Below are 24,913 nucleotides of genomic sequence, written 5' to 3'. Positions count from 1 at the left end.
CATACTAAAAACAGCAGCACGGTACAAAAAAGAACGACAGTGATTGCTGTTAAGAACTGAGATAGCGGATGGGACGAAAGACGATTTAAAACGATTGGTTTTAGCTGCTGGAGTACGGTATCTACCACTCCTTGAAATACGACGGTCGTAGAATTCTGCATAAAGTGGATGGGAAGGGTCTTTCACTGAGAACACTCTGAGCCTTTGGTGCTTTTCGTACAGATGATGGTAGCGTAGCTAATTCAAAATGTTTACAGTCTGAAGGAGAGTTTAAAAAGAAAATAAGTATGCGGAGGAGGTACGTGACTGAAGGGAACTTAACAAAAATCCCCTCGGAGTCTGACTTTGTAAATACAGCGTCAGGTCTTTGTACCAAAACGTCAGCGTCAATTATTCAATCTCTCTCTCTCTCTCTCTCTCTCTCTCTCTCTCTCTCTCTCTCTCTCTCTCTCTCTCTCTCTCTCTCTCTCTCTCTCTCTCTCTCTCTCTCTCTCTCTCTCTCTCTCTCTCTCTCTTGTCATAATATTGGGCATAGCACTGCACGGCTTCAACTTAGCCATGCTTCAACTTAGCCATGTCATGCAAACCATTCATACTGCGACCGTACAACATTCAATACGGAAGAAAACAGAGTGACACAATCTGAACTGTTATCTTTTCCACAATATTGTATATTTCACCTTCGTTCAGGAATATTAAGTACAACAATGTCGTGTAAATGAATTTCCATAAAAGTGATAGTTTATGGAAAGATTCGTTGCAATCATTTTATTATGACAAGACACTTCAAATGTCAGGCATAACTGAAACAAAACCAACAAAAAGTGTGACAAATAAACAACGACATGATATTGGACAGGACTAGTGTGATTGAGTTGGAGAGTTGTATGTACAGATCTGATTAGGAATCAAATAGTCTTTGAAACATCGGATGCATTCCTTTGATAGGAATCTTTCGGGCTAATCTCGGTTTCCGATACCAGTACGATGCATTTACTCTTTAGAATTGAAAGTGATGAAATAACGCATCACAATACAATAGCAACTACAGACAATGGGAGATGAGTGAACGTTATCGAATTTCACTCTACTAACTATACATAATCCCAATGGACAAAAATCGCCTAAAATTCACTCTACGAGTATTCTACCGTAAAAAGGCACTTAGAGTTCAGAGTTGAAACAAGACTATATTTTAAAGCATTCCTTCCCGCGTGGTCAGTCGTTCGAATTATAGCTACAAAACAATGACATCCTACATTTTTCATTTGTTGTTTCCAATTCAACCTACTTCCCAACTTGTTCATTTAAAGTTGATTACATCACAAATTGGCTTCAGTTTTCTCTACCATTATTCTGGACAAAAACAATGAAAAGCAACCTTTCAAAATATGCTTTGGAGATGTTCACATACTGTTACAATATTACGCAAATGCCTTGGTAAAAAGTTCTATAAAGTATGTATGTAAATAGGCACTATATACATTTTCTCAACTAATAGTTCAAAGTTTATATATGCGTATCAAATCCGGACAACCAGCATCCGGCATCGTCAACTTCGTGAGTGAGTGAAACACCCCTTTCCTGGCGGTGACTTTCAACCAATGGCAGCTGAGTATCAGCCTTCCACGTAACCATTTTGAGCGATTCGAAAGGTAACCGGATGTAGTCCAGTTCAGTCTGCATTTTGTCACTAGCAATGTCTTGGCTACGTCGAACGGAAGTCTCTTTCCTTCATTTATTAAGAAACGAATCTATTTCTGAATAATTACTGTTCACATGACGACACACTTTCCCTTTAATTTTTCGCGCCTTTTTTGGGATTTTGATTTTTTGCTTTCCAACTGGAGACTCATTGTCCTTCTTTTCTCTAGCTGCAACAAGTCCTGGAATAGTTCTTTCACGTTGTAGTTTGTTTTTGCCGAAGTTTCTAAGAACGCACACCCCCACTGCTTAGCAATTTCCACACCGTCCTTCGTTGAAACCTCCCTACAAGCATCATCACATTTATTCCCGACAAGCATAATTGGAATTCCGTCAATATCACCTTTAATTTCACAGATTACATCGAATATTGGTTTAAGCTCTTCAAGCGACTGTCGGCTCGTGATGGAATAAACCAAAATAAATGCATGTCCCTTTGAAATTGACAGCCTCTGCATTGCGGGGAATTGATGGGACCCAGTCGTGTCGGTGATCTGCAGCGTGCACACGTTCTTGTTACAGCTTATCACTTGGCGATATGTATCTTCGATCGTTGGGATATAGCTCTCACGAAAGGTTCCCCGCACGAAACGAAGGACCAGCGAGCTCTTGCCGACACCGCCAGCGCCAAACACCACTACACGGTAGTCATTGCTTTGTTCCGGCATTACTCTCAGTCGAATACTTCGATCTTTTGGTAACTGTAAGAAATATAGAAAATAAGGCAACGTTAGTATGACTGCGACGCGACGTTACACTTAAAAACAGGGGTGTTCTTATCCATTATTCAATAAAACCAAAGTATTTGAAATGTCAGGTGTATTAGGTTGCAAGTCATATTTGTTTTACATGGACATATTATTACCAAGCTTCGAATGTCGATAAAAACTATGACACCAAATTTCTGTGTCTCTTTTCAAGGTTTTTCGATTTGTTGGGAAGAAATCAATTTACACACAGAGAGAACGACTGGAAAATAGCACGTCTAGACCGAACTCCTTCAGACATCCAAATTGAATTTCAAGGACCCTGGCCACATCAATATTAAAGGGCTGTTGAAAACAACATTCAAAAAGCTTATAACCTAAAAACGGAGCTCTGCAAAACAAACTAGCTATATAGAACTGCTGTAAGTCAGATAAGATTTTTCGCACTGTTGCCGTTTTCATTTGTTTTAATTCCCTCCCCCTCATTGAACCGTTATCCCGAGGTGTTAAGTGGACCCCTGTCGACCTTAACAGAAGACAAACGAGGTTTCAGTTTATATACTACATCCTTTGATGTCAAAATGCTGCCTTTTTTGGACGGAATATCTCAAGTGTACATCGGTGTAAGAATGGGAATCCCACATGCTACGAAAAGTTGTCATTATTAGAGCATCTAAGAATAGCAACTCATAGCTATCCTATAACCTCATATTACAAAATATTCACGAATTTATTAAAAGCAAAAAAAAGATCGATATCCCTATTCATGTTGATATGTTGCGATTTCATATTTAGTTGAAGTTGTCGTTACCATGGCAATATGATTGATAGTTCTTCTCTCATCATATTGCAAAGAACACTGTGGATTGTCTCTACTTTCGTTGTTAATGATTGAAATCTTTACAGATTTTAAAACCTTATTTCGTTCAAATATTTGAACATTTTAGATAAAATATTAACTGACGGAATTATGAAATGGTTGATAAATATTTGCATATGTTAATCAGAGCACACCATTACCTGATATAACGTTAATTAATTGATCGCACTGAGCTATGGTAAAATGATTGAGAAAATCAATAATTTCCATTTTCGTCGATTCCACCGACTATTTTAAGCATCACAAATGGACTTTGGCTTATGTCTTGTTAAATAAGCATCAATAAATTATAAACTATGTGAAATGTCACAGTAAATTGAAAATGATAAATTCTCTCTCTCTCTCTCTCTCTCTCTCTCTCTCTCTCTCTCTCTCTCTCTCTCTCTCTCTCTCCCTCTCTCTCTCTCTCTCTCTCTCTCGTTTCGCTAGTATATTAAAGATGACAATGTGTGTCTGGGTAGCCTTGGGATTCTAGTTATCCAATCCGTCAACACTGACAATCATCTCTACGTGCCGTTTGTGAGAGTACATCGACTTGATTTCTCAATGGATGACTATTCTTCAGTAAATGAAGCACGTCACGACTTTCTTTTCAGAAATTCTCATAACCCACATGATTTTGAGCATGATATCGATGAATGATACATACATCAGCAAGGAAATAAACATACACGCTGATTAAACTGAACGGATGTTGATTTCATTTGGAGCAATTTTATTCACGAAATGAGATTTCCTTTCTCTGACATGTTTTAGAGTTATTGATGTGGTATTGTAAGCGAGCAAGTCGTATATTGATTATTTTTGAGGGCTTAGATTATGCTTTTACGTCACAAATTGACTCATTAATTTCCTTCGTGCCAGTATCAGTATCATGAGAAATGTGATACACAATCGACTCCAATAGACTTATGTACACCAAATATTGATGTGGTATGCCAACTATAGAAAAATCTCTTTTTTTTAAATTTTTATTCTGCGTAGAACTCTGTGTAAGTCAGCTTTCCGGAATTTTCTCACCGGAATCACACTTGACGTAAATTGCCGAATATTGAAATTACCAATCAGTAAAACACATTACTCACGTGGCCTGAAAGAGTAGCGAGTTCTTATCATATCACATGTACATAATGCATTAAGGCAGTCAAATTACACAAATCTACCAAGTGGTGTCATAAAACCTAAAAACGGCAAGGAAATATTGAAGAAATGTTTACCATTCGTACTAGACTACGTGCTTACTCTAAGCCCCCATTTCCACTGACTATATCTTTTGAAAGCTGACAGTCCCGGAAATACGACATGGTCGCCAAGATACCAAGTGCCGTCAACCAGGATGTATACATTGACACATACCCATTACAACGATATAACTTAGAACTACAATTGTGTTCATTTCTTAAGCTAGGACGTATTTCCTCTGTTTAATATCATAAACATATACAATTATACATATAGTACAATGAATCACTATCAATCAATAAGAACTCGTTAGAAATGTTTAAAAATAGAGGCTTTACAGAGATAATAGATATTAACACAATATTAAAATGTATGTCTACTATCAGATAATTTCTTTCAGTGAACAAAATGGGTCAAAATAGCGAATGTTAGCGATTGCCAATTGTGTAGGTTTTTTTATCATGGCAACTCTTTATTTTATCAGTACCATTTTGAAATAAGACATTTGAAGTGGGCAAAACGTTGGCAATTAAAATTCTGTGCGTCATCAACGGACCATTATAACATCAATCATAGTGTATTTGTGAATGACGATCACCTCAGTAATTATGTAAATGTACCTAATAATTTACGGTATAATCATGATAATAGCTACTGTGTATGTTGCACGTCTCTTTCTAAGGTCGAGTAAAATGAGTTTTTATTTCTATTAACGTGAGAAAAACAAAATGTTTGCTATCAGGATGATCGTTATATCAGATATATCGTATTTTTGACACAATCGTAAGAAAATTATTCATTTGATAAAATGGAGGATCAAGTTCTAAATTATTCATCATCTTCAAATATCCATTATTGATAATGAATTAGTAGGCATGTTATTGAAATGTGTTGGCGTACACATCGATGAACCTGAACAAATCTTAGCCGAATTGTGAGACAAGCATGTACTGAGCAGCTGATGTAAGAGTTCCAAAGATTGTGTTCAGTACACTAAAGATGATTTTCAAGGTTTTGATAAGCACGTATGTGGAGAATGTACGGAGAGTATGTACTGATTTCGTAAAGACACACGTACCAGCGTCTACTCAAGAAAAATTACCGACGGCGTAGAATTTTCATTGTTAGCAATGCACGACCATTCGTTGTCGAAAAGCTGACACTACTTGTCGATCAAACTAATTCAGCAATAAATTGTTAATTTATTGAAAGCTAAATTGAGCGAATTCATACTGTATACTGTATGGTTAACAAAGATCGCGTCTAGCAAGGAGCCGAAAATGCAAAAGGAAAGAGTTAAAAAGAGTTATACGTGAATCGTACGACACTCAAATACTAGTAGTAGATGGAATATGAAATTACATGTTCGTTCAAAATTGTCAACAATGAATAAACTGATTAGATGAAAGCTCTGAAATAAAAGTAAAAATCAAAACCTACTGTTGACGAAGACGTCGCAGTCTTGGTGACAGTCATTTGGTACGATTGTAAATGAATTTTTCTCGCTGAAGAGATAGGGAGAGACGAGTTGTTGTCAGCTCGAAGTCGTAGGTAGAAATGTTGCCGGTGTGAATGGAATTGAATATGTTTACACCGCTAAAGACAAGCCTTTAGCAATTATGCTAACGGCGCTACGTCACAGGACTAATCCATTTCAATTAATTCCGGTCAACAGACGAAGCATAGCGTTGATGAGGGACAGTATAGCAGAATATGTTGTCTTCCGGTTAGTTATATATTTCATAGGCTGTTTTCTTTTCATATTTGACGAAACATTGTCTGAAAACCATTACTGACGCTATCAAAGTACTACATTAATTTGTGAAGAGATTTGTGACCAAATAGTCATTACGTAGGTTTTAATTTCGTCACAGCCATCGTTCGAATACACTGTCTACTACACATCGCGTGTTGTCTTCACCTTATGGCTCTGCGCACAACTAGGAAGAAACCATTCGGTACGAGGGGATCTAACATTTGTTATTTTGCGAATCCACTACTATGTATACCATCACCATATGGAGTATCGTAGAAAACTAAAGTCATTGAGGGACTGCATGCAATTTTAAGTAATCCACTTGCGATAATTGTAAAATTAGACGATTAATAAACACACACCGCTGGAAAAATGTGTACTGCTCAAACCCTCATGTTATTTTTCTGCACAATTGCTTGAATTTGTTTTTCTTAATATTCCAACCGAGTTTAAGAGTACGTTGGTAGTAGCTCCAGACCTCATGCCATGTTTGTTATTATACATGTGCCCCCAGTCGTCACAAATGAAGTGTATGACGTTATGTACCTTCATATAGACGTAAACATTTTGTTCAAAACTACCAAAACACTTGTGTGATAAAAACAGACACATTGTAAACACTATGGTCTAGTGATAATAATACATCAATTTATGATTGTGATAATTAATGCATTGTAGACATGTAGATACAAATAATACCAAGTAATGATTTGTATCATCTGGAGGCCATTATCCCACGTATGTGTGGACAAAAGAAACAACAAACAGTCATGAATAGACAAAACACAGTATCTCATATAAAAGGGAAAAATTAAACCACGCCTCCTTGGTCATATTGTCATCATAACGGTGTGGGATGGTGCAGTCAATAACATATTCTAATAATTGTGTTTTTAGAAACAAAGACGACAGGCCACAAAATACACAAAAATAATCAAAACGATCACGTTTTTTGAAGTTTATTAAAATACACTGATAAATTGATGTACAAATAAACCTATTTAGTGATTGAAATGTACTAAATATGCCATTCTAAAGCTTATTAAGAATTTGAATTCTGTACCTATCAATATGATATGCTGTTCTGGGGAAATAAAAATCACCTCTACCCCCCCCCCTCCAGCCCGTCCGTTAGGATAATAATCCTGTCCATGTCATTACTTTGTCCACGTGACTTAGTTTCCAAGCTCCGTGCACGTGTCTCTTTTACAATAATACTGGTACTGGTAAAGTTTTAAGTGTTCGGTATCACAACTCAGAACATTTGGTGACAACGGAGATAGAGACGATTTCGTCAGGTGTATTACTGTTAGAGTGACGTACCCTATTTATTAAAATTTATGTGTCATAATACCTTTAAAATGGGTCGGTCCGTTCAAAGAGAAGTGTGTGTGTGTGGGGGGGGGGGGGGTGCGCGCGCGTGTGTATGTGTGTGTATGTATTCGTGTATGTATGTATGTATGTGTGTGTGTGTGTGTGCGTGTGTGTGTATGTATATGTGTGTGTGTGTGTACTTGTTGATGATGGTTGCAATTCAATCATGTTTCAACAGTCTCGATGCCTTTGAAATGACAATTAAAATCGGAAGGAACTATAAACCATTCATTTCATTATTGGTACCAAATTTCAACGATACAATGGATTGAGATCGCACCTCTGAAATTTAGACATAACCCAACGAAATCAAGACTCTTCACAAAATATTGGTATACTAGCGAAATCATAGATAGGTCAATGATAATGTTCATCCAGCTGTTGAGATGTATCGCCATACAATAGTAACAATACAAAACCTTTCTGATCTGGCCGTAGAGAGCGTCGTTTTAAAATCATTACTCTTAGAATCAAATTGTAATTGAACGACCATACGACTGTGTTAAGCCAGAATAGGGAAGTTTGTTTTTATCAACAGTCAACGAACGGGATGCACGGTTAGCATAGAATATTTATAATATACCTAATCTCTGCAAGCAGAACCCGAGGCACAGCTTTGAATCAAGGGGATAAGTTAGGCAAACTGAGAAGGTTGAGATTAATGTTTAAAGAAATAGGACCTGGGCGAGCAACGAACGGATGTTAGCGATGTTAGATCAAAGGAAGATTGTTCCATGTAGGCCAGTGTGAGGGATATCTTTGTAGATACCCTTTGAACACGAAGAAGAAGATGAAGACGAGAATCAGAGGAGAAGCGGGGTTGTCTTTGTGGAGTATATCGATGAAGAAGGTCAGAGAGATATTTTTCTCCAGAACACACCACAACTGAATTGAAACAGATCGATGGAAATTTGTATTGAATACGAGTATAAATTGGAGATATACATATGTGATACCCCCAAAGGTCTGATCAATATGCTGATGACCCTCCGTGAAAGGGTCCATTTTCACACCTACCAAATATCATGATTTCATTTCAAAGGTGATTAATAGGTTTGACATTATCAACTTATAAAGTTCAGAACCACCTCCTCACCAGCTTGCAGAGATCGAAATATAAATTATTGAATCGTCTGCTGTGAGTCGGGGGTGTAGGACGTTCCTTGCACTGTCGGATTCAGTCAAATCACACCTAACAAGACAAGAATCATGTTAAAGTTTGATCTGGTCTAACGTTGATTTTCAAATATTAATTGTAATGAGAAATGATACACGGATAATGACGACGAATTAGTGCCAGGAGAACGGTACAGCTGAAATAAGGATGATTCGATGATTAAAATAAACATTCGCAGATCTGACATTACCACAATAATGTCTTAGATTATGAGCAGTTAAATGTATGGTATTCTTTCATGATAGATGGATGTTCATTGAATGGAATAGCACCGTAAAAGAATTCACAAATTAGTATTACAGTCATGCTGGTCTTATGCATCGTGAAGTAAGCAACGTTTCAACCTGAGAGTTATATTTCAGGTTTGAAGGTCAAAACGAGGTGAACCATGCAATTTCTGTTATGTTTTATAGGGGGCGCTATCGATTAGATCATTCACTTTTTTACAATTACGGAAAAATCCGCGATAAACTCATGAATATTGAAGAATGTTTTCGTACATCCAATGTCACGTACTGTCTTTTTGATAAATATAGTATACCTAAGTCTATGGGACGTAGCTATGACAACAGACACGGCAAATAACTCTTTACCTTATCTGAGGTAGTTTACGCTATACGACAGGCCACAAAATACACAAAAATAATCAAAACGATCACAATATTAATGGACATTACAGGTCATTTTGTAACGTAATGTCACTACAATCTAAATGGAAAGACCAGAATTTACTTCAAACATTGCACATGTGCTGTAATGAAAGATTACTGACCGTCCTTGTCATATACAGTGCGAACAAAAATGGCCCTTAGTAACAGACAGTCGTCGTAAAAATACTCATTTTGGCATTTGACTATTGCGACCAAATTCTTATTTTGTCAACATTTATAGAAAGATGAATGGATATTTGATGAAATAGATGAATTAGTTAGTGAGGTTAGTTAGTTAGTCAATAAATAATAAACGAGGACAGGTACTTAAGAGAACAAACCACATCAACTCAGGTTTAAAGAAGAGTCTTAGTAAACTCGTTAGGTTTCAGTCAATCACTCCCACAATTGCGTTACAATGCCAATTAGGGAACGTGGGTGAGAGACAACAGCACCGAGATATATAAAACACAATTACCTGAAAACTATAGTGTCACAGTTGTATAACAAACGATAACAATAGAGAGGTTTAGATGCGTGTATTTATGTGTGTTCTATACTCGTAGCGTCATAGTGACGTGATTCGAAGCAACACGCGTTGTGTATCAGACGATGCTACGTCAAAATGCCAGTATACACGTATTTACAGTTATCAAAGAACGAACGTTAGAAAATGTACACGATTCGCAATGTCTATTTTATCAATGGAACATTTGCACTTTTTTCAAAAATCATTTAGACCACACCTGAAACGTTATACAGGCTTAGACGGCGTCGAAAAAAACTATTATTTGATTAAACTTAATTATGTTATTGAATTGTAAGTTAAACAATTGTTCAGAGCAAATGTCTGCATAATTATTTTTTCTCCAAATTCATCAAAAGTTATAGTTCTAATTAACAATTTTTCTAAGTCTACGGACTAATCTCGTTTTGTCGGAAACGGACACGTATGGCATAGGATCAAACTCCTTACGACGGTTATACTTATTTTTTCATCCATGTTGATTTTTTAACAGATAAATTTATCAATAATCATGATATTGCCAAGTTTACAATGCAATCCAGCCATTGCCAAGTTTACAATGTAATCCAGCCATTGCCAAGTTTACAATGCAATCCAGCCATTGCCAAGTTTACAATGCAATCCAGCCATTGCCAAGTTTACAATGCAATCCAGCCATTGCCAAGTTTACAATGTAATCCAGCCATTGCCAAGTTTACAATGCAATCCAGCCATTGCCAAGTTTACAATGCAATCCAGCCATTGCCAAGTTTACAATGTAACCCAGCCATTGCCAAGTTTACAATGTAATCCAGCCATTGCCAAGTTTACAATGCAATCCAGCCATTGCCAAGTTTACAATGTAATCCAGCCGTTGAATTAGACTAATTTACATTTGCAGTAAGTGGATATATATTACACTATATTATATTATATTTTATATCATATTAAAAGTAATCTACATTATCCTTGAACTAGTCAGGTTCGGATGAAAGCATAATTGCATTTATTCGTTCTTACAATTACGTTGATAAGGAGGTTTGTGATTATCAATAATTGATGACGATCTCACTAAATATTACATTTGACACCCGAGAGATGGATTTCGAAGACAGTTTGTAACAGCCTTGCTTTGTATGATGGCCTTACGAAGCAGGTGAACTACATTGATAGGTCATTTTACGGAAGTAGGGTCGAACTTATATGGTTTTAGCTGTCATGCGACATCACGGTATAGATTTTACGGTCGTTAGATATCTCCATTTTCCACAGCTGCAGCTTATTGGGGCATAATCGATTTGTACCGACGCAGTAGCCCGATATTTCATAAAAATCGGATGTAAAATACCGATCTCGTGAAAATTTGACGTAAAATGACTGAAAGACAGAATAATGAAAGATCGACACTTACATAAACGTGTACATCTGAGCGTAATATTTCCAAAGTTTGCTATATCCGCCTCTGGAAGAAAGAGTTTCGATTTAACCCAAAGCAGCGCCTTGTCTTATATCCGTTTTGCCTGTATCTTTAGACTTAAACATGGTATTGAAACTGTAACAAGTCCGATTTAATAGATGCAAGTATTACAGAAACAATATTAGCTACACTATATAAAGAAACATCTAACGAGTTTCATATCAATGCAGATGCCCAAATGATAGGAACATAGACATGCGTTCGATAACGCTGATGATGGTAGGCGTAATTATATGAATTATGCAAAACTCGCGGGAATAGAACGTAGGTTTTGGTTGTGACAAGTGTTCCTTGTGTCATGCAAGAAACTGCTGTGGGAAAACTACATGAAATATTACCAAAACTCAACAGTTTGAACAGGTGTTCATCATATATTCATTGACGGTATCTAAATTTATACAAGGCTCGTATCAATACTAAATACAGACTTAATGAGTTACTTATTGAGACTTATGTAAATACGTTACCGTAAATGTATTGAATCCTATTTCCTATATCCGTCTACTATTATACGAAAATAATGGTACATTTGCTAAAATTTATAGTTTTTCTCCTTGATCGTTAACATAATATTTGTTCGATTTTTTAATGGATCAGATACATGTAGGTTGTACTTTATATGGGGCACTTTTGTAGAAAGCGTCAATGTACCGAGACTGTGCGATACTGATATAGTTCAATCTTACGAGTACAGTCATAGGAAAGTGGAACAGTTTTCTTTTTTAGCTGCGCACGCATCTCATACGTCCACGTAGTCATGTCGTTCTCCTAGTGCAGAGATATCGCGATATCGTAGATTGAGAACAACTGACGAGTGATGAGATAAAAATTGTGATCCAAGGGATTCAAAACAAGTCCGTCGTGACGATTACATCGTTCGATTTCTGGAACGGCTGATAAAATAACAGCTAAAAATAACAACACTTGTATCCATTGATTATTTTAGGAAAACTGTAGAATCAATAGCAAGAACGCTGTGCCTTGGGCAAATTACATCACTGCTAACGTTTTTAAGGCTTCAAAGCAAACTCCAAATTAGATTTACAAGTTAATTCAATAACGTGTAAGTCTGCTATAGAATTCAGTAATTTCAAGCAAATTAACTCCTACAGTAGGAAACTCATTCCCTCCAAAATTAAATGAAACAATTTTAAATTTTTCTGTAAATTTTTAGTTCAAATCAACTATATTTTAGGTACGGATCCCAGAAATGATATTTATCAATCCATTTACTTAAAGCGTACGTAAGTTTAATATCGTTAGATTTCGTAAATCGAGTGTCCAAAATTGTTCACGTCGTGAGTTTGGTGAAAATGGGGGGTTGAATATGTGGACTGGTTATTTCGGCAACCTATTCTGGATGTGACTACTGCACTTCTCCCTATCGTCTATTTGCGATGTACGTGATAAACTATGATACTTGTAGCATTCGTGTCTTGGTAATTTTGAGAGCGTGCGGGAATGTGGAATTTTAGAACGGCGTTTGCCTGGAACCAATCTATCAAGTTTTATCGTTTATTACAGTAACGTTGTATTAAAAATGAAGCCAAACTGGCAATATTTCGAGAACTCTGTGCGATTAGAAATACTATGCTGCGATATGCTAGGCATAATGAATAGCATATTTTCCTTACATGCCGGAAAAATTGTCATGTAATTAGCATGAGTAAATAGGAATTAGTGTGTATTAAATAGCTATCAGGATTTGAAATAGGCGTTGGAGTCATAAACGGATATCGCTAGGATATCGTGACCCCAACCTCTTGGAAATTGACATTAGAAGTTTTGAGTACTGTGACCTCGATATCAAATGCAATCAGACAAGTAGCAAATGCAGTAAGTATCACATTACATGGTGTGATATAACAAGTCGATACTAGGCTGTTAGTCACATCGAGGGAAAAATCGTTGTAAAAGGAATTAAATGCAATACAAAGCGACGAAAACATTTTAGCACAGTCTGTAGTCAAAATTCAAACAGTTCACAACAAAACTTAATTCCATCAGTCAACAGTGCAATAAAATACCAGAGTTTCCGTTGGAAGACTCTGATATTTTATTGCACCGTTGATTGATGAAATTAAGTTTGAGAATTCTACACAGTGAATCAAATTATTTGAACATCCAAAACAATTTACCCATGGTTCGTAAGTGAAGACGTTATTACATAGAGCCATCTTTCTTATTCTTTATTTTTCACCTCTATGGCGACAGATCGTTGCTAGACACTTTTTTATATATATAAAAGGAAGCTTTGGTCGAGTAGCCTGAGGAGCTAGAAGGATATCATGTCGGTCACCAAGGGAGAGTTGAAATACAGCGCCACCAACGACAAGAGTGATGGATTGATCTAAATTTGGCAAATTCGGATCCGGATGCGTGTGTTTCTGACGGCCATGTGACGTCACTTATTATTTGTACAAACTACTAATTGCGTGCGTAATAACTTGCCGCCCGTGTCGTAACGGAAGCCTTTCAACTAAACATGTATGGATTGCATAATATAAACATATACCGGTACCGTAGGCATGGTATTTATAACTTTAAACACGTCATTATACAAGTACATTATTTCTATGTCAAATTACATCATTTTCAATCATTCCTAAATGACTTGGTCTAACATAAAATATCAACTAAAATATTCAACTGAATATTCCTTCTTGGTGCTAATTAAGGCGGCAAAAAATAATCGTGTGTTTCCGATAACATGGGCTCACAAAATAGGGTAGGTAGGGCGGGATTTTATTTTATATTACATTAATTTTTGATTGTTTTTATTTAAATATTGAAAATATCTCTTCGACCCAAAACCAAACGAATACTCTTGTGATAGTTTGATGAAATATACACAGGCATCACTGGGAAAAGAAAACAGACGTGCATGAAGGTCAAGAAGACAAAGAATTTCTTATCTTTTCGTTTTAAACGTTTTTTGTTTAAAAAAATGTTAACATCGTCTACTTAAACAAGCCTAGATCCCATCGGGTTGTCAGAAACACACAATTTTCGTTTATTTTTTGCCTAATACAGTCAACCTTACAAAGTTACTTTGCCTCGGTACAAACCATACATGTTAGATCTAGCAAATAAATTTTGTCACGTAATTATTTCTTATATAAAAGATCATTAATTTGACATTAAACTATACATTTAATAGATTTTATTTGGTATCACTTTAAAGAGACAGGACCCACATCTGCGCGGATTCTATTGGTTTATTTTAGGAAGAATATGTTCTAAAATCGCCACCAGAGACAAGTAAGATACAAGATATGTTCTAAAATCGCTTCTATAGCTTCTAAGAAATTTACACAATTTTCAAACAAGAAAGGGAATAAATTTTATGAGTTTGGTTGCTATGCTCAAATATTCACTTCACATTTTCTTCATAAATAAACCCGCAGCAAAAAGGACGATATTTGCATATATACACATATCGATTGGTATCTGAGATTTAAAGTGACCTACTTATGCAAATTTGTTGAAGCAATCGACCAATCGGTATCCGATACGTTATAGGACAAATATTTAAAATAGTGCGCACAGATCATTATGGATTTGACAAAGTTTAGGACGAATGATTTGATATGACATGTATATTCATTTGACAAGAACGTTAGCAATTTAGATTAAGTTCGCCGTCAGATCATTAACTATTCAGCCATTTAGTGTGTTCTTGACACATGAAAGCACAAGCTGAAGAAAAGTCGATATTGTAAATGTCAAAGACATGACCTAAATATGTTTGTTAATTGCTTTGCTGTCTTATTACCAAAAAGATACATTTTCTCTGCTCCGTAAGAAATTCCTAAACAGTTGATTGTTATTTTTGGAGATTTAATGTAAATGTAAGAGACAGTTGAAGCTGATTTCCTCACTGCTGCAATCCCTATTCTTATGGAACACAGAAAAAATAATTTATACTAACCCTGCAGTATGCGACCTGTCTAAATAGAGCTATGGAAAATGGGTGGATCAGAATATACCTGCTGCAAACTTGTCAAGGCATCATGGGAACTAAACGAAGTGAGGAACTTCATATTCTCGAGCCCTGGCTGAAACGATGCTGAGGCATTACTTTACAGTATGGCTAAGCCAAAATTTCCAAATGACATTCACTATATTTGGGAAAAATGTCGCAAAGTTTGCTATATACTTGGGGCATGAAACTTTTGATAACGGCTACAGTAGGCTAGCGTACAAGTTATACGCCGTAGATAATTTGTAAGTGCCGTGTATAACCTAGGGAGTTGACTCTCTACTGAAAACGTGCGTCCCTGCCGGTGACAGTGAGCGTAGAAACGTCAACATTGTATTTTTTTCCATAACTACTATACGTTATATATTTAGCAACAACACACTCAAAGACTCACTGCTATTAAACGAGAAATGCTTTACTTTCCAGTCAAGCGTTCCCCTTTCAACACACCGGACAGCCGCCCTCAGCGGTTATGAATTGTAAAGGGTGTTTTACTCTCTTGGTTTTCGAAGACAAAACAATAATTGTTGATGGCAGTTTTATTTCCAAAATTTAAGAGACAACAGTGTAATTGTCTATAAAAAATGAATTGTTGAATTTTACGATATTTTCAACGTCATGACAAGAAATTATGAACGCCTGATAGCCGCTCCGGAATTTCCCTGCGGGTATTATCTTCCAACAGCTCAGAACATTGACCTTTAGAATTACAATGAAGGACTTATGCGTAATGAGTTAGGTGACCTAACTGACCTCTGGGAAATTTAAATTTCGATAATATATTATTGGAGAATTCGAAGGTAATTTAAGGCGACAATGGCGCAGATGAGTCCGTCATGTATGCAACGCTATATTGAAAGTGGATGCCTCTCCAAATGACAACACCGCCAAATCGTTGCATTTAAAATCAAATTTGAAGAGTAATTCCGCTAAAATCATGACAAGCATGTATTGGCAACACATCGCTCTGTTTATTTAATAGCATAGAACATACATTGAATGATGGCGGACAATACCTGTGCTATATTCATCATTAGTTAGTGATTCAATGTAAAATTCATGACACACTGTACGTCTGACAATGATGATGATGTACTGGGTGTATCGAGAAGAAGTGACTGACACCACTTAGGCTTATAAAACATGCATTACTGACTGAAGGTCATACCCTACACTTCAACTTTGAAATAATTTCTGACAGCTACATGGCCGTGGACAAGACGACTACAGCGTTTCCCCAGAAGAAGTGTTGCGATGAACCTTTCAGCTGTCACTTGCTTTCCCAATGGTTTCTCAAACATCACCGCGATCGATTTTATGGATGTGTAAAGTATAGTTTTACTGAAATCCTCAAAGGAATATGCGGATGTTTGAATTTGTTACAACGGACTATATATTTTACAATCATTTTTCGTCATTCAATTCTCAGACAATGTGGCACCAGAACGAAACCAGGTTACAGCAGGGGAATGACTTCAGTATCCGAGAAACACTGGACGTGTTGGCGCCTTTTATTTATTTGGCTGTGTAATACAGTCTGTTGACAACATATCAAATACAACTGAACAGCATGCTTTAAAAGAAAAAAAATTATTTTCATGAATATTGTTTGTTTGATGGATAGATAGATAGATATAATAAAGCGTAGAATGGTCGAGAAATTGACAAATTTGAGTGCTTCCACTGCATTATACATTGATATTAAAATCAAATATAATGGAGCAAGTTGGAAATTACGGCAGTTAATTACACTGAAATGTCTTTTAGAGACCACAAATATTTCAGAGTTGAGGCGTTATCCCATTTTCACGTCTGTCAAATTTGAGAGAGTTGGTAAAAGGAAAGTTTTTTTTTGCACTTCGTAATTTCAGGGTCATTTACCTTTAAAGTGGTAAGAAGTGTAAGACAAATCTTTCCCAAGTAAGTCTATTAGTCCCAGAACGCTCTGCATTCAGAATTTAATGTATTTCCCTGTCCTGAAATTTCGTGTTTCTTTTCTTCACATAATATTAAACGGTAATTATCGAATACGAAAAGACCTGTGAATTACTGGGGAAGTACTGTTATGAAAATGAGTAAAAAATTTCTAATAAATAGTTTCTATACATTTATTAGTGAGATTGTATCCAGCCAAAAGTGTGGCTTAATAGAAACTATTAAAATGGTGATAAAATGGTTAAATTAGACGTTATTACTTTTTATTGGCTTTAAAAAATGAAAAAGACAATTTATAGAGGCCAGACGTTCCAATTACTAAACTAAGGTATAATATTTTTATTTCAACTGCATGGCGCCTGATTTGATATCAAGTAAATACATGTACGCATGTGCACGTACACAAACACACAAACTTCGCACTCCAACATTCAATCACTCACACACAATGTAAATTATATCCCACACAATGATTTATTATATCAGTGAGATATACATATATGTGTAAAAATCTATGCACGTACAACCTTTGGTTCATTGGAACCAGGCAGGTACAACAACGCTATCAAAGGTCACTTTTAGCAAAACTAATCATTTTTAATGAATAGCGTCTAAAACTTCTATCATTTGTCACTTAACCCTTTCAAATTGCTTTCTTTCTTAACAAACTACGTAATTTCTGATTTGCTTACAGATGCAGTGTGAGGTGAATCTTAATTCTTTGTGATATTTCATCTGATCCATTAAATATGTTATTCATTACATGTTAGCTCTCAGATTACATTCTAACTTTGCTCCTTGACACAAAACAGTTAGATTGAGTTACTTATTAAACATTACTTTTCATTGTTCGGATTGTTACCTTTTTATTTTGGACAATCACAGCATATTCAAATGGCAGATACACACACACCGACACAGACAGAGATCATGTATGTATGTATATACGTACGAATGTCAGGTAGGCTGGCATGCAAACCTGTACACACACACACACACACACACACACACACACACACACACACACACACACACACGCACGCACGTACATACATACATACATACATACATACATACATACATACATACATACATACATACATACATACATACTATATTTCACCAAATTAAATATCTAATTAGTATTGGGTATTCAAAAATAACAATGAATATTCGGAAGTTAACTTGGACTCGCAACGCTATCGTATTTCAGATATACACCCGGAAGGAGAGAGTTGACTATAAAATTAAAGTAGTGAAAATAATGATGGAGTGGTAGCTAGACGAGTGGTCACATTAATATAGACGACGTGTAATCTAGTTGAATACTGGCATATAACAAGGCGAATAGGTTGACTGATAAAGTAAAGGATAGAGTAGACAACGTACAGTCAAATTGTGGCATTGATTCAATTACAAGTCTAATATCTTACAGGTATCACATTCAGTTACGTTTTAAATTAAAACGTAAGATTGTCCTGACATAAGAGTTGGTTGACGTTGACTAAAACTACATATTTTATCTAAGTGAAAACACCCTTATAACAAACCAGACCGAAATTAAATTTCCCATGGTCTTGTTACTCATTTATATTTGTAAGTTGTTTTTATTAACATTTCATATTGTGAACCGTGTCATGTCATCTGTAAATTTGAATCATAAATGTTAAGACTTGTTATAATCACATAAGTAGCGTTAAACACGCATATTTATTCAATTAATTTTGTGTATAAGGGTACTTAATATAAATTTTCTCATTTCCCTCTTTTTCCATACTATAAAATAATGCATGTGTGAAAGCAGAATGGTGTTTTAAAATCCAATTGAAATGTATGGTATGTGCACAGTAGATTTGTCTTAGAACATCATTGTCGTTGTTTTTTAAAGCTCTTTTACAAACCTAGTTGAGCAGAACACACTGAGATCATTTGTCACTTAAAGGGGAACCCAGTGAAAACGTTACGGCTAAAATGATCTCAATCCCATTTTGAAAACCAATATTTGACCATTAGCGTGGATAACTTCAGGCAAAAAAAATATTACTGATGAGGTTTGTTCGCTTAGTCAAACAAAAATAGTTCCGTTAGCAGTGTGGCATACAACGTAATGCTTTAATGGAAGGTGACGTATTTCCGAGACGCAAGGTGAAAAGAAAACGAGCATAGAACATCGGAAATAACAACATCTTTCAGCTAGATGAGAATACTGTCTACATTAATAGCGCAAGGTTCTTCTCAGCCCAGACAATTTGGCTTCTATGGTAATCATTATTGCACTGGTATAGTTCAAGCATGGTTCACCTGGTGTACTCAAGACTTATTCTAGCACCACTTCGTTATCAAATCACTTTATCCACTCTGTGTATTTCGTCATAAAATTGTCCATATTCTTTCCCCTTAATCTTTTGAAAGCTCTAGATACGATGTGAACAAATCACCCCTTCCTCTAAATTGCCACCCAATGCAAGTATAGCGCACCACATCTTACTAATAGCATAGAGTAACGGAGAGATCTGTCAATCACTAGCTTCATCTAATGTGTGTAGACTCGTTGCTAGGCAACAGAGGACAACTAAAATATTTGTTGAACTTCATCGTCAGCTACTTCGTTGCTGTGGATCCCTGGCGAGTCGTCGAGGATGATTGACTGAATCTTTTGGCGTCCTTCTGTGCGAATAAAGCGAAAATTAATGCACCAAATGTCTATCAAGAGAAAGGAGCTGTGTCATAAGATCATGAAAGAAGAGACAGAGACTTAATAAACTTTCGAATCAAAGTCTTGCTGTCATGTTGAAACTAGCCCTGCCTGTAAATTAGTGTTCACTGACCGTCTACATTGACAAATTCCATTTCATCAGTATGTAGTTCGGTGTACATTACGACACTGCCAGGGTAAATTCATACTTAATATCAACATACACTGTTGTTAGAGCTAGGTTTACTCAAAGGGATATTCTCCATTGCAAGACAACACGAGTCGGAGCTATTTTTTCATAGATAGCTACCTCTGTTGTCATACCAACTTGGTTTACCACCCGCTTTGGTTAACATATATCTTATCTAATAATATTTTTAGAGTACATCACGATAATTGTATGATGATGATACTAGCGCTCGTAAAACATCCGACTTAGCTGCAAAGTTGGCTAAATATATATCATTAAATTTTGATAGTTGGGTATTTTTAATTGATCAATATCGGTAACCAACGACGTTAAGAAAACTGACCAGAAACCAGACGTGTATAGGATGTGTATTGTTCTACTTTGTCTACACTCAAGGTTTCAGCTTTTATCGGACTCAGTTTTGTGACGTAAACCGAGAACAGAATTATCAGTGACGTTTAATATCCCTAGGGATAAGATTACGTCATAATGCCGTATGGATTACTTTAGAAGTGATCGCATTATATGGTAATTCAAGCTAAAGTAGTTTATTATTTAACAGGCTCAACTTGGGTAACTTTCCAATCATATCTCAATTCGATATATATTTGAACACAAAAATATCCTTATTATACGTCTACACTATTGACGTAAAATAATACGAAATCTTCCCTGTCATTTACGTTTGCAATTAAATATAGAATTTTAACCATAATACATAATTGATGAGGTAATCGATTCTGTAATTTTAGTAGATTCTTAAAGATCAACTGTCGTCCACAGCGCAGTCGCATCTATTCATATTCACGATTCTTTGACAATTATTCTATCTTAAGGCTGCTCACATATTTTGACTATTTGTGTTCCATTTTATGCCATTGAGCACGTGCAAACAAGAACGTGTCTTGCGACGAGAAACTGCCTTCGTTGTCCTTACTAAAATAATGTTTGTGTACAGCAATGAAAAAACGAATCTATCGAGGGTTTATTAGAAACAGGGCAGACAATTTCCTCAACGAATTTCCGGTAAACACAAAGCAATTAGCAGACTCATATGTTGAAATAATTGCACTTCTTTCAAATTAATAAGCCCCTTTCCAAACGCCGGTAAATCAAGAACTAGCAACAACTCCTAAACTTGGGCGCTCGCATCTCCGAGTCGGTAATGATTAGATATTACATTTTTCACGCGCAAACCTCTGTTCTGTTTAGATTCAAGATTTTGTCATGCGCTTCAGATGGCGGAATCTCTTTAATTTCATTTGCACCGAAATATGATGGAATGTTGTCAATTGACTAATTGTCCATCGAAAAGTGATATGTTTCCGTCTAGTAATAGCTCCAGGCACAATGAAAACAGATAAAAAAATAGATAAATATATACACGACGATAGGAAAGATGAATGCTATTTTCATCAAAGTAATGGTCTTGAGGCCATCTTTCATTTTGCCATATTCTATATCGATTAAAATTTCATATTCTGTAAGCTTTTGTTCCCTGTGCAAGCTGAAGTAATGTTTTCGTCCATTCCTGTATGTTTCTTCATCTCTTTACTTCTTTGAGTATAGGAGAGTGTCAACATTCAGGTTTTTTGCCATAAATTGTATGTGCAGATAGATATGCACGTTGGAATGAAAGTCTTCGTGCAAACTTGCAAATTATAATTCAATTTTTACAATTCTAAAAACGAAATATACGATTCAGATGAAAATATTAAGTTATGAGTCGCCGAAAAAATTATACAAACGAGAAATGTCTTCAAAATAGGCGGGAAAAGTGTGGGTGACGTGATTAATGTTTTAACATCCGAAGACAATTCTTCAGTACAAAAAAAATACAAAACGCTGTGTGTGTTGTCGCTGTACGGAAGAAGGGCATTTGCGCACGCGCATACCTGGTTTGCAGGACGGTAATTGTAGCTGGATTAATTTTCCTTGTTGTCATGACAACTTGGAGTTAATATCCTGTCTAATTAAGCGTTTGCATGATGAAAGACGTGTTGATGATCGAAAATATCCATTCAATCTAAAAAGAGAAATGTGAAATGACATTTATATAGAGTGAATTCACATCAGCTATTTGTGTATAGTAGGGTTGGGGATTAAATCCAGCACAAGTATCGCCCCGGTGAACAGTATGGTACGATTCGTTGTAATCTTAAATGTGTTTTTTTTTCAGCCACTGGGTATCCAAGGCAAAAAAAATATGGAGACAGCTATTAATTCAAATACTGGCAATCCTTATGTTACACATTCTAATAAATGAAAGGAGAACCGCGCACTTCAATCTATTCATTTATTTATCCATGTTTACTTTTTTTATTTACCCACTCATTACTATTTTATCGACTTATTTCATCTGACAATGCGTTGATTTTACAGAAAGGGGTTTCGTATCAAACCCAAACAACAAATTTGAAAATACAAGGAGAGCTATGCATAAGCGTTATCAGCAACTAATAAAATTGGAAGAGACAGGGACCCAGCAGTTCGTTATTACTTATTAATACATTCATCCAGGTGTGTGTTCCTTGGTTTGATACATTCATCCAGGTGTGTGTTCCTTGGTTTGATCCAGGTGTGTGTTCCTTGGTTTGATACATTCATCCAGGTGTGTGTTCCTTGGTTTGATACATTCATCCAGGTGTGTGTTCCTTGGTTTGATACATTCATCCAGGTGTGTGTTCCTTGGTTTGATACATTCATTCAGGTGTGTGTTCCTTGGTTTGATACATTCATCCAGGTGTGTGTTCCTTGGTTTGATACATTCATCCAGGTGTGTGTTCCTTGGTTTGATACATTCATTCAGGTGTGTGTTCCTTGGTTTGATACATTCATTCAGGTGTGTGTTCCTTGGTTTGATACATTCATTCAGGTGTGTGTTCCTTGGTTTGATACATTCATCCAGGTGTGTGTTCCTTGGTTTGATACATTCATCCAGGTGTGTGTTCCTTGGTTTGATACATTCATCCAGGTGTGTGTTCCTTGGTTTAATACATTCATCCAGGTGTATGTTCCTTGGTTTGATAATAATCATCTGAATAGACATTTCTGATATCGAATATAAGGAAGTAGTTCACATCGTTTTGAAGAGTATTACACCCTCACTCTCATCATCCCACAAAGACAAAAAAAAATCTAAAAAATAGAATTATGGGCAAATTGATTTTGTTTCTGTTTTTCGTATATCGCTGCTTCCTGTGATATTTTGTTCTATATTCCTAACGGTTCTGCAGTCACAGGGCTTTATTTTATCAATCGACCACATTAATGATATTTTCAAATGCGAAAATTGTTGGTTCAAATTTTTTTTTAAATACCACAAGGGAAATCGTTTTTCTTGAAAGGGGAAGACCTGGACTCGCAGAGGCCAACTCTGATCATTATGAGAAGAAACCTTAGGCAGCCGCGAAACAATCTGAAACTTATGCATTATTATATTTGTTTAAAAACCCCTGAAATTTGTGTCATCAGATCAGAAATATACGATTGAGGTTTTCCCTGAAGAGAGGCGTCCTCTTCTTTGAGTAAGATTATGTTCGTATGTGATAAAAATTAAAGACGGTGAAATAATTCTCACTGTGTCATGAAAATAGGTCGAGCGAAACATGTGTTTCTAAGACAAGGAACTTTCAAGCAATTATCAACAGGGAATTTACAAATCTTCTAGAATCCAAGATATTGGAGATCAGTCGTTGTTATAAGAAACTGAATCGTCAAGCAAGGTAGCAATGATATAAATGAAAAGTATATTTTTCCTTTTACCAGGTTTCTGTTTTGAAAAAATGCAGCTAATTGACTGGTGTACAACTTGAAATCGGAACTATTAGTATTAAAAATAGCTATAGAATGATTAAAATACAAAGGATTGTCAGAATTATATGTAGTCATATGGAGTGAACTCAACCTTAAGCGTATGGTTACTACGATACCATACATTTCTTTACTATACTAATGGTTTACTTAAGAGGCAGACTTTAAACCCTCGTTTGAACTTAAATTCACAGTTAAAAACCCACAGTAACCTCCCCAAGAAATACCAATAAAGATATTGGTACAACGGTTATGGCAATAAGTCTTTGACACAGATGGACGGATAGGTAGACAGACGAATAGACAGACATAAGGACAGACAGACATAAGGACAGACAGACAGACAGACAGACAGACAGACAGACAGACAGACAGACAGACAGACAGACAGACAGACAGACAGACAAATACACTTTACCAAAAATGTAACATTATAGAACTCTATTCATTTGTTCTGACTGAACAGTTTGTATGTTTTGAATTATTACTGCTAATTTATAGTGTCGATACCGACGAGCTGCTATGAGTACGTGGTATATAATATTTCAGATGGAATAATATGCACTTTTTGACAAAACATGGCTGATCCTTTTACTACCAGAAAAAAAAATCAGGTAAATTTTGTAATTGCCTTTTATTGCTGTTTTCACTAAGTACACGTTCACTTTGTATAATAATGTGTATATAATTCATTGATGATAATCAGTATCCTTGTACATGTCCTAGTAGCATATTCTGTGTCTTTGGACTCTGTATTTACATGTTTGCTATCACCTCAGATGTTCACAAATCTCATAGTGCAGGTGATTGTAATCAAGATCGTTAAATGGTGACGTCATCAGTGATAGCTTCATCCCCCTGCTTAGAAGTAGCATCAAGGTGACAT

At 36.0% G+C, this 24,913-nt stretch overlaps 1 protein-coding gene across 2 annotated transcripts in view; it reads right to left on the bottom strand.

Moving 5' to 3' along the window:
* Positions 1-684: 684 nt before the first annotated feature.
* Positions 685-24,913, bottom strand: part of LOC144436308 (GTP-binding protein Di-Ras2-like) — a 35,599-nt gene continuing 11,370 nt past the window's right edge. The window contains exons 1-2 of one of the 2 annotated variants that reach the window (XM_078125063.1): positions 5,914-6,027; positions 685-2,405 (exon numbers count right to left, since the gene is read on the bottom strand). In XM_078125063.1, the coding sequence (XP_077981189.1) occupies positions 1,776-2,405; positions 5,914-5,949 (666 nt within the window). In that variant the 5' untranslated portion in view covers positions 5,950-6,027 and the 3' untranslated portion in view covers positions 685-1,775. Of the gene's footprint in view, positions 2,406-5,913; positions 6,028-24,913 lie in introns of those variants that run through there. The other variant, XM_078125061.1, reaches the window with a different exon arrangement.

The sequence above is a fragment of the Glandiceps talaboti genome, chromosome 6 (genome assembly GCF_964340395.1).
Source record: "Glandiceps talaboti chromosome 6, keGlaTala1.1, whole genome shotgun sequence".
Lineage (NCBI taxonomy): Eukaryota > Metazoa > Hemichordata > Enteropneusta > Spengelidae > Glandiceps > Glandiceps talaboti.
Note: the sequence above shows the minus strand (reverse complement) of the source record. Positions and strands in the feature narration are given on the sequence as shown.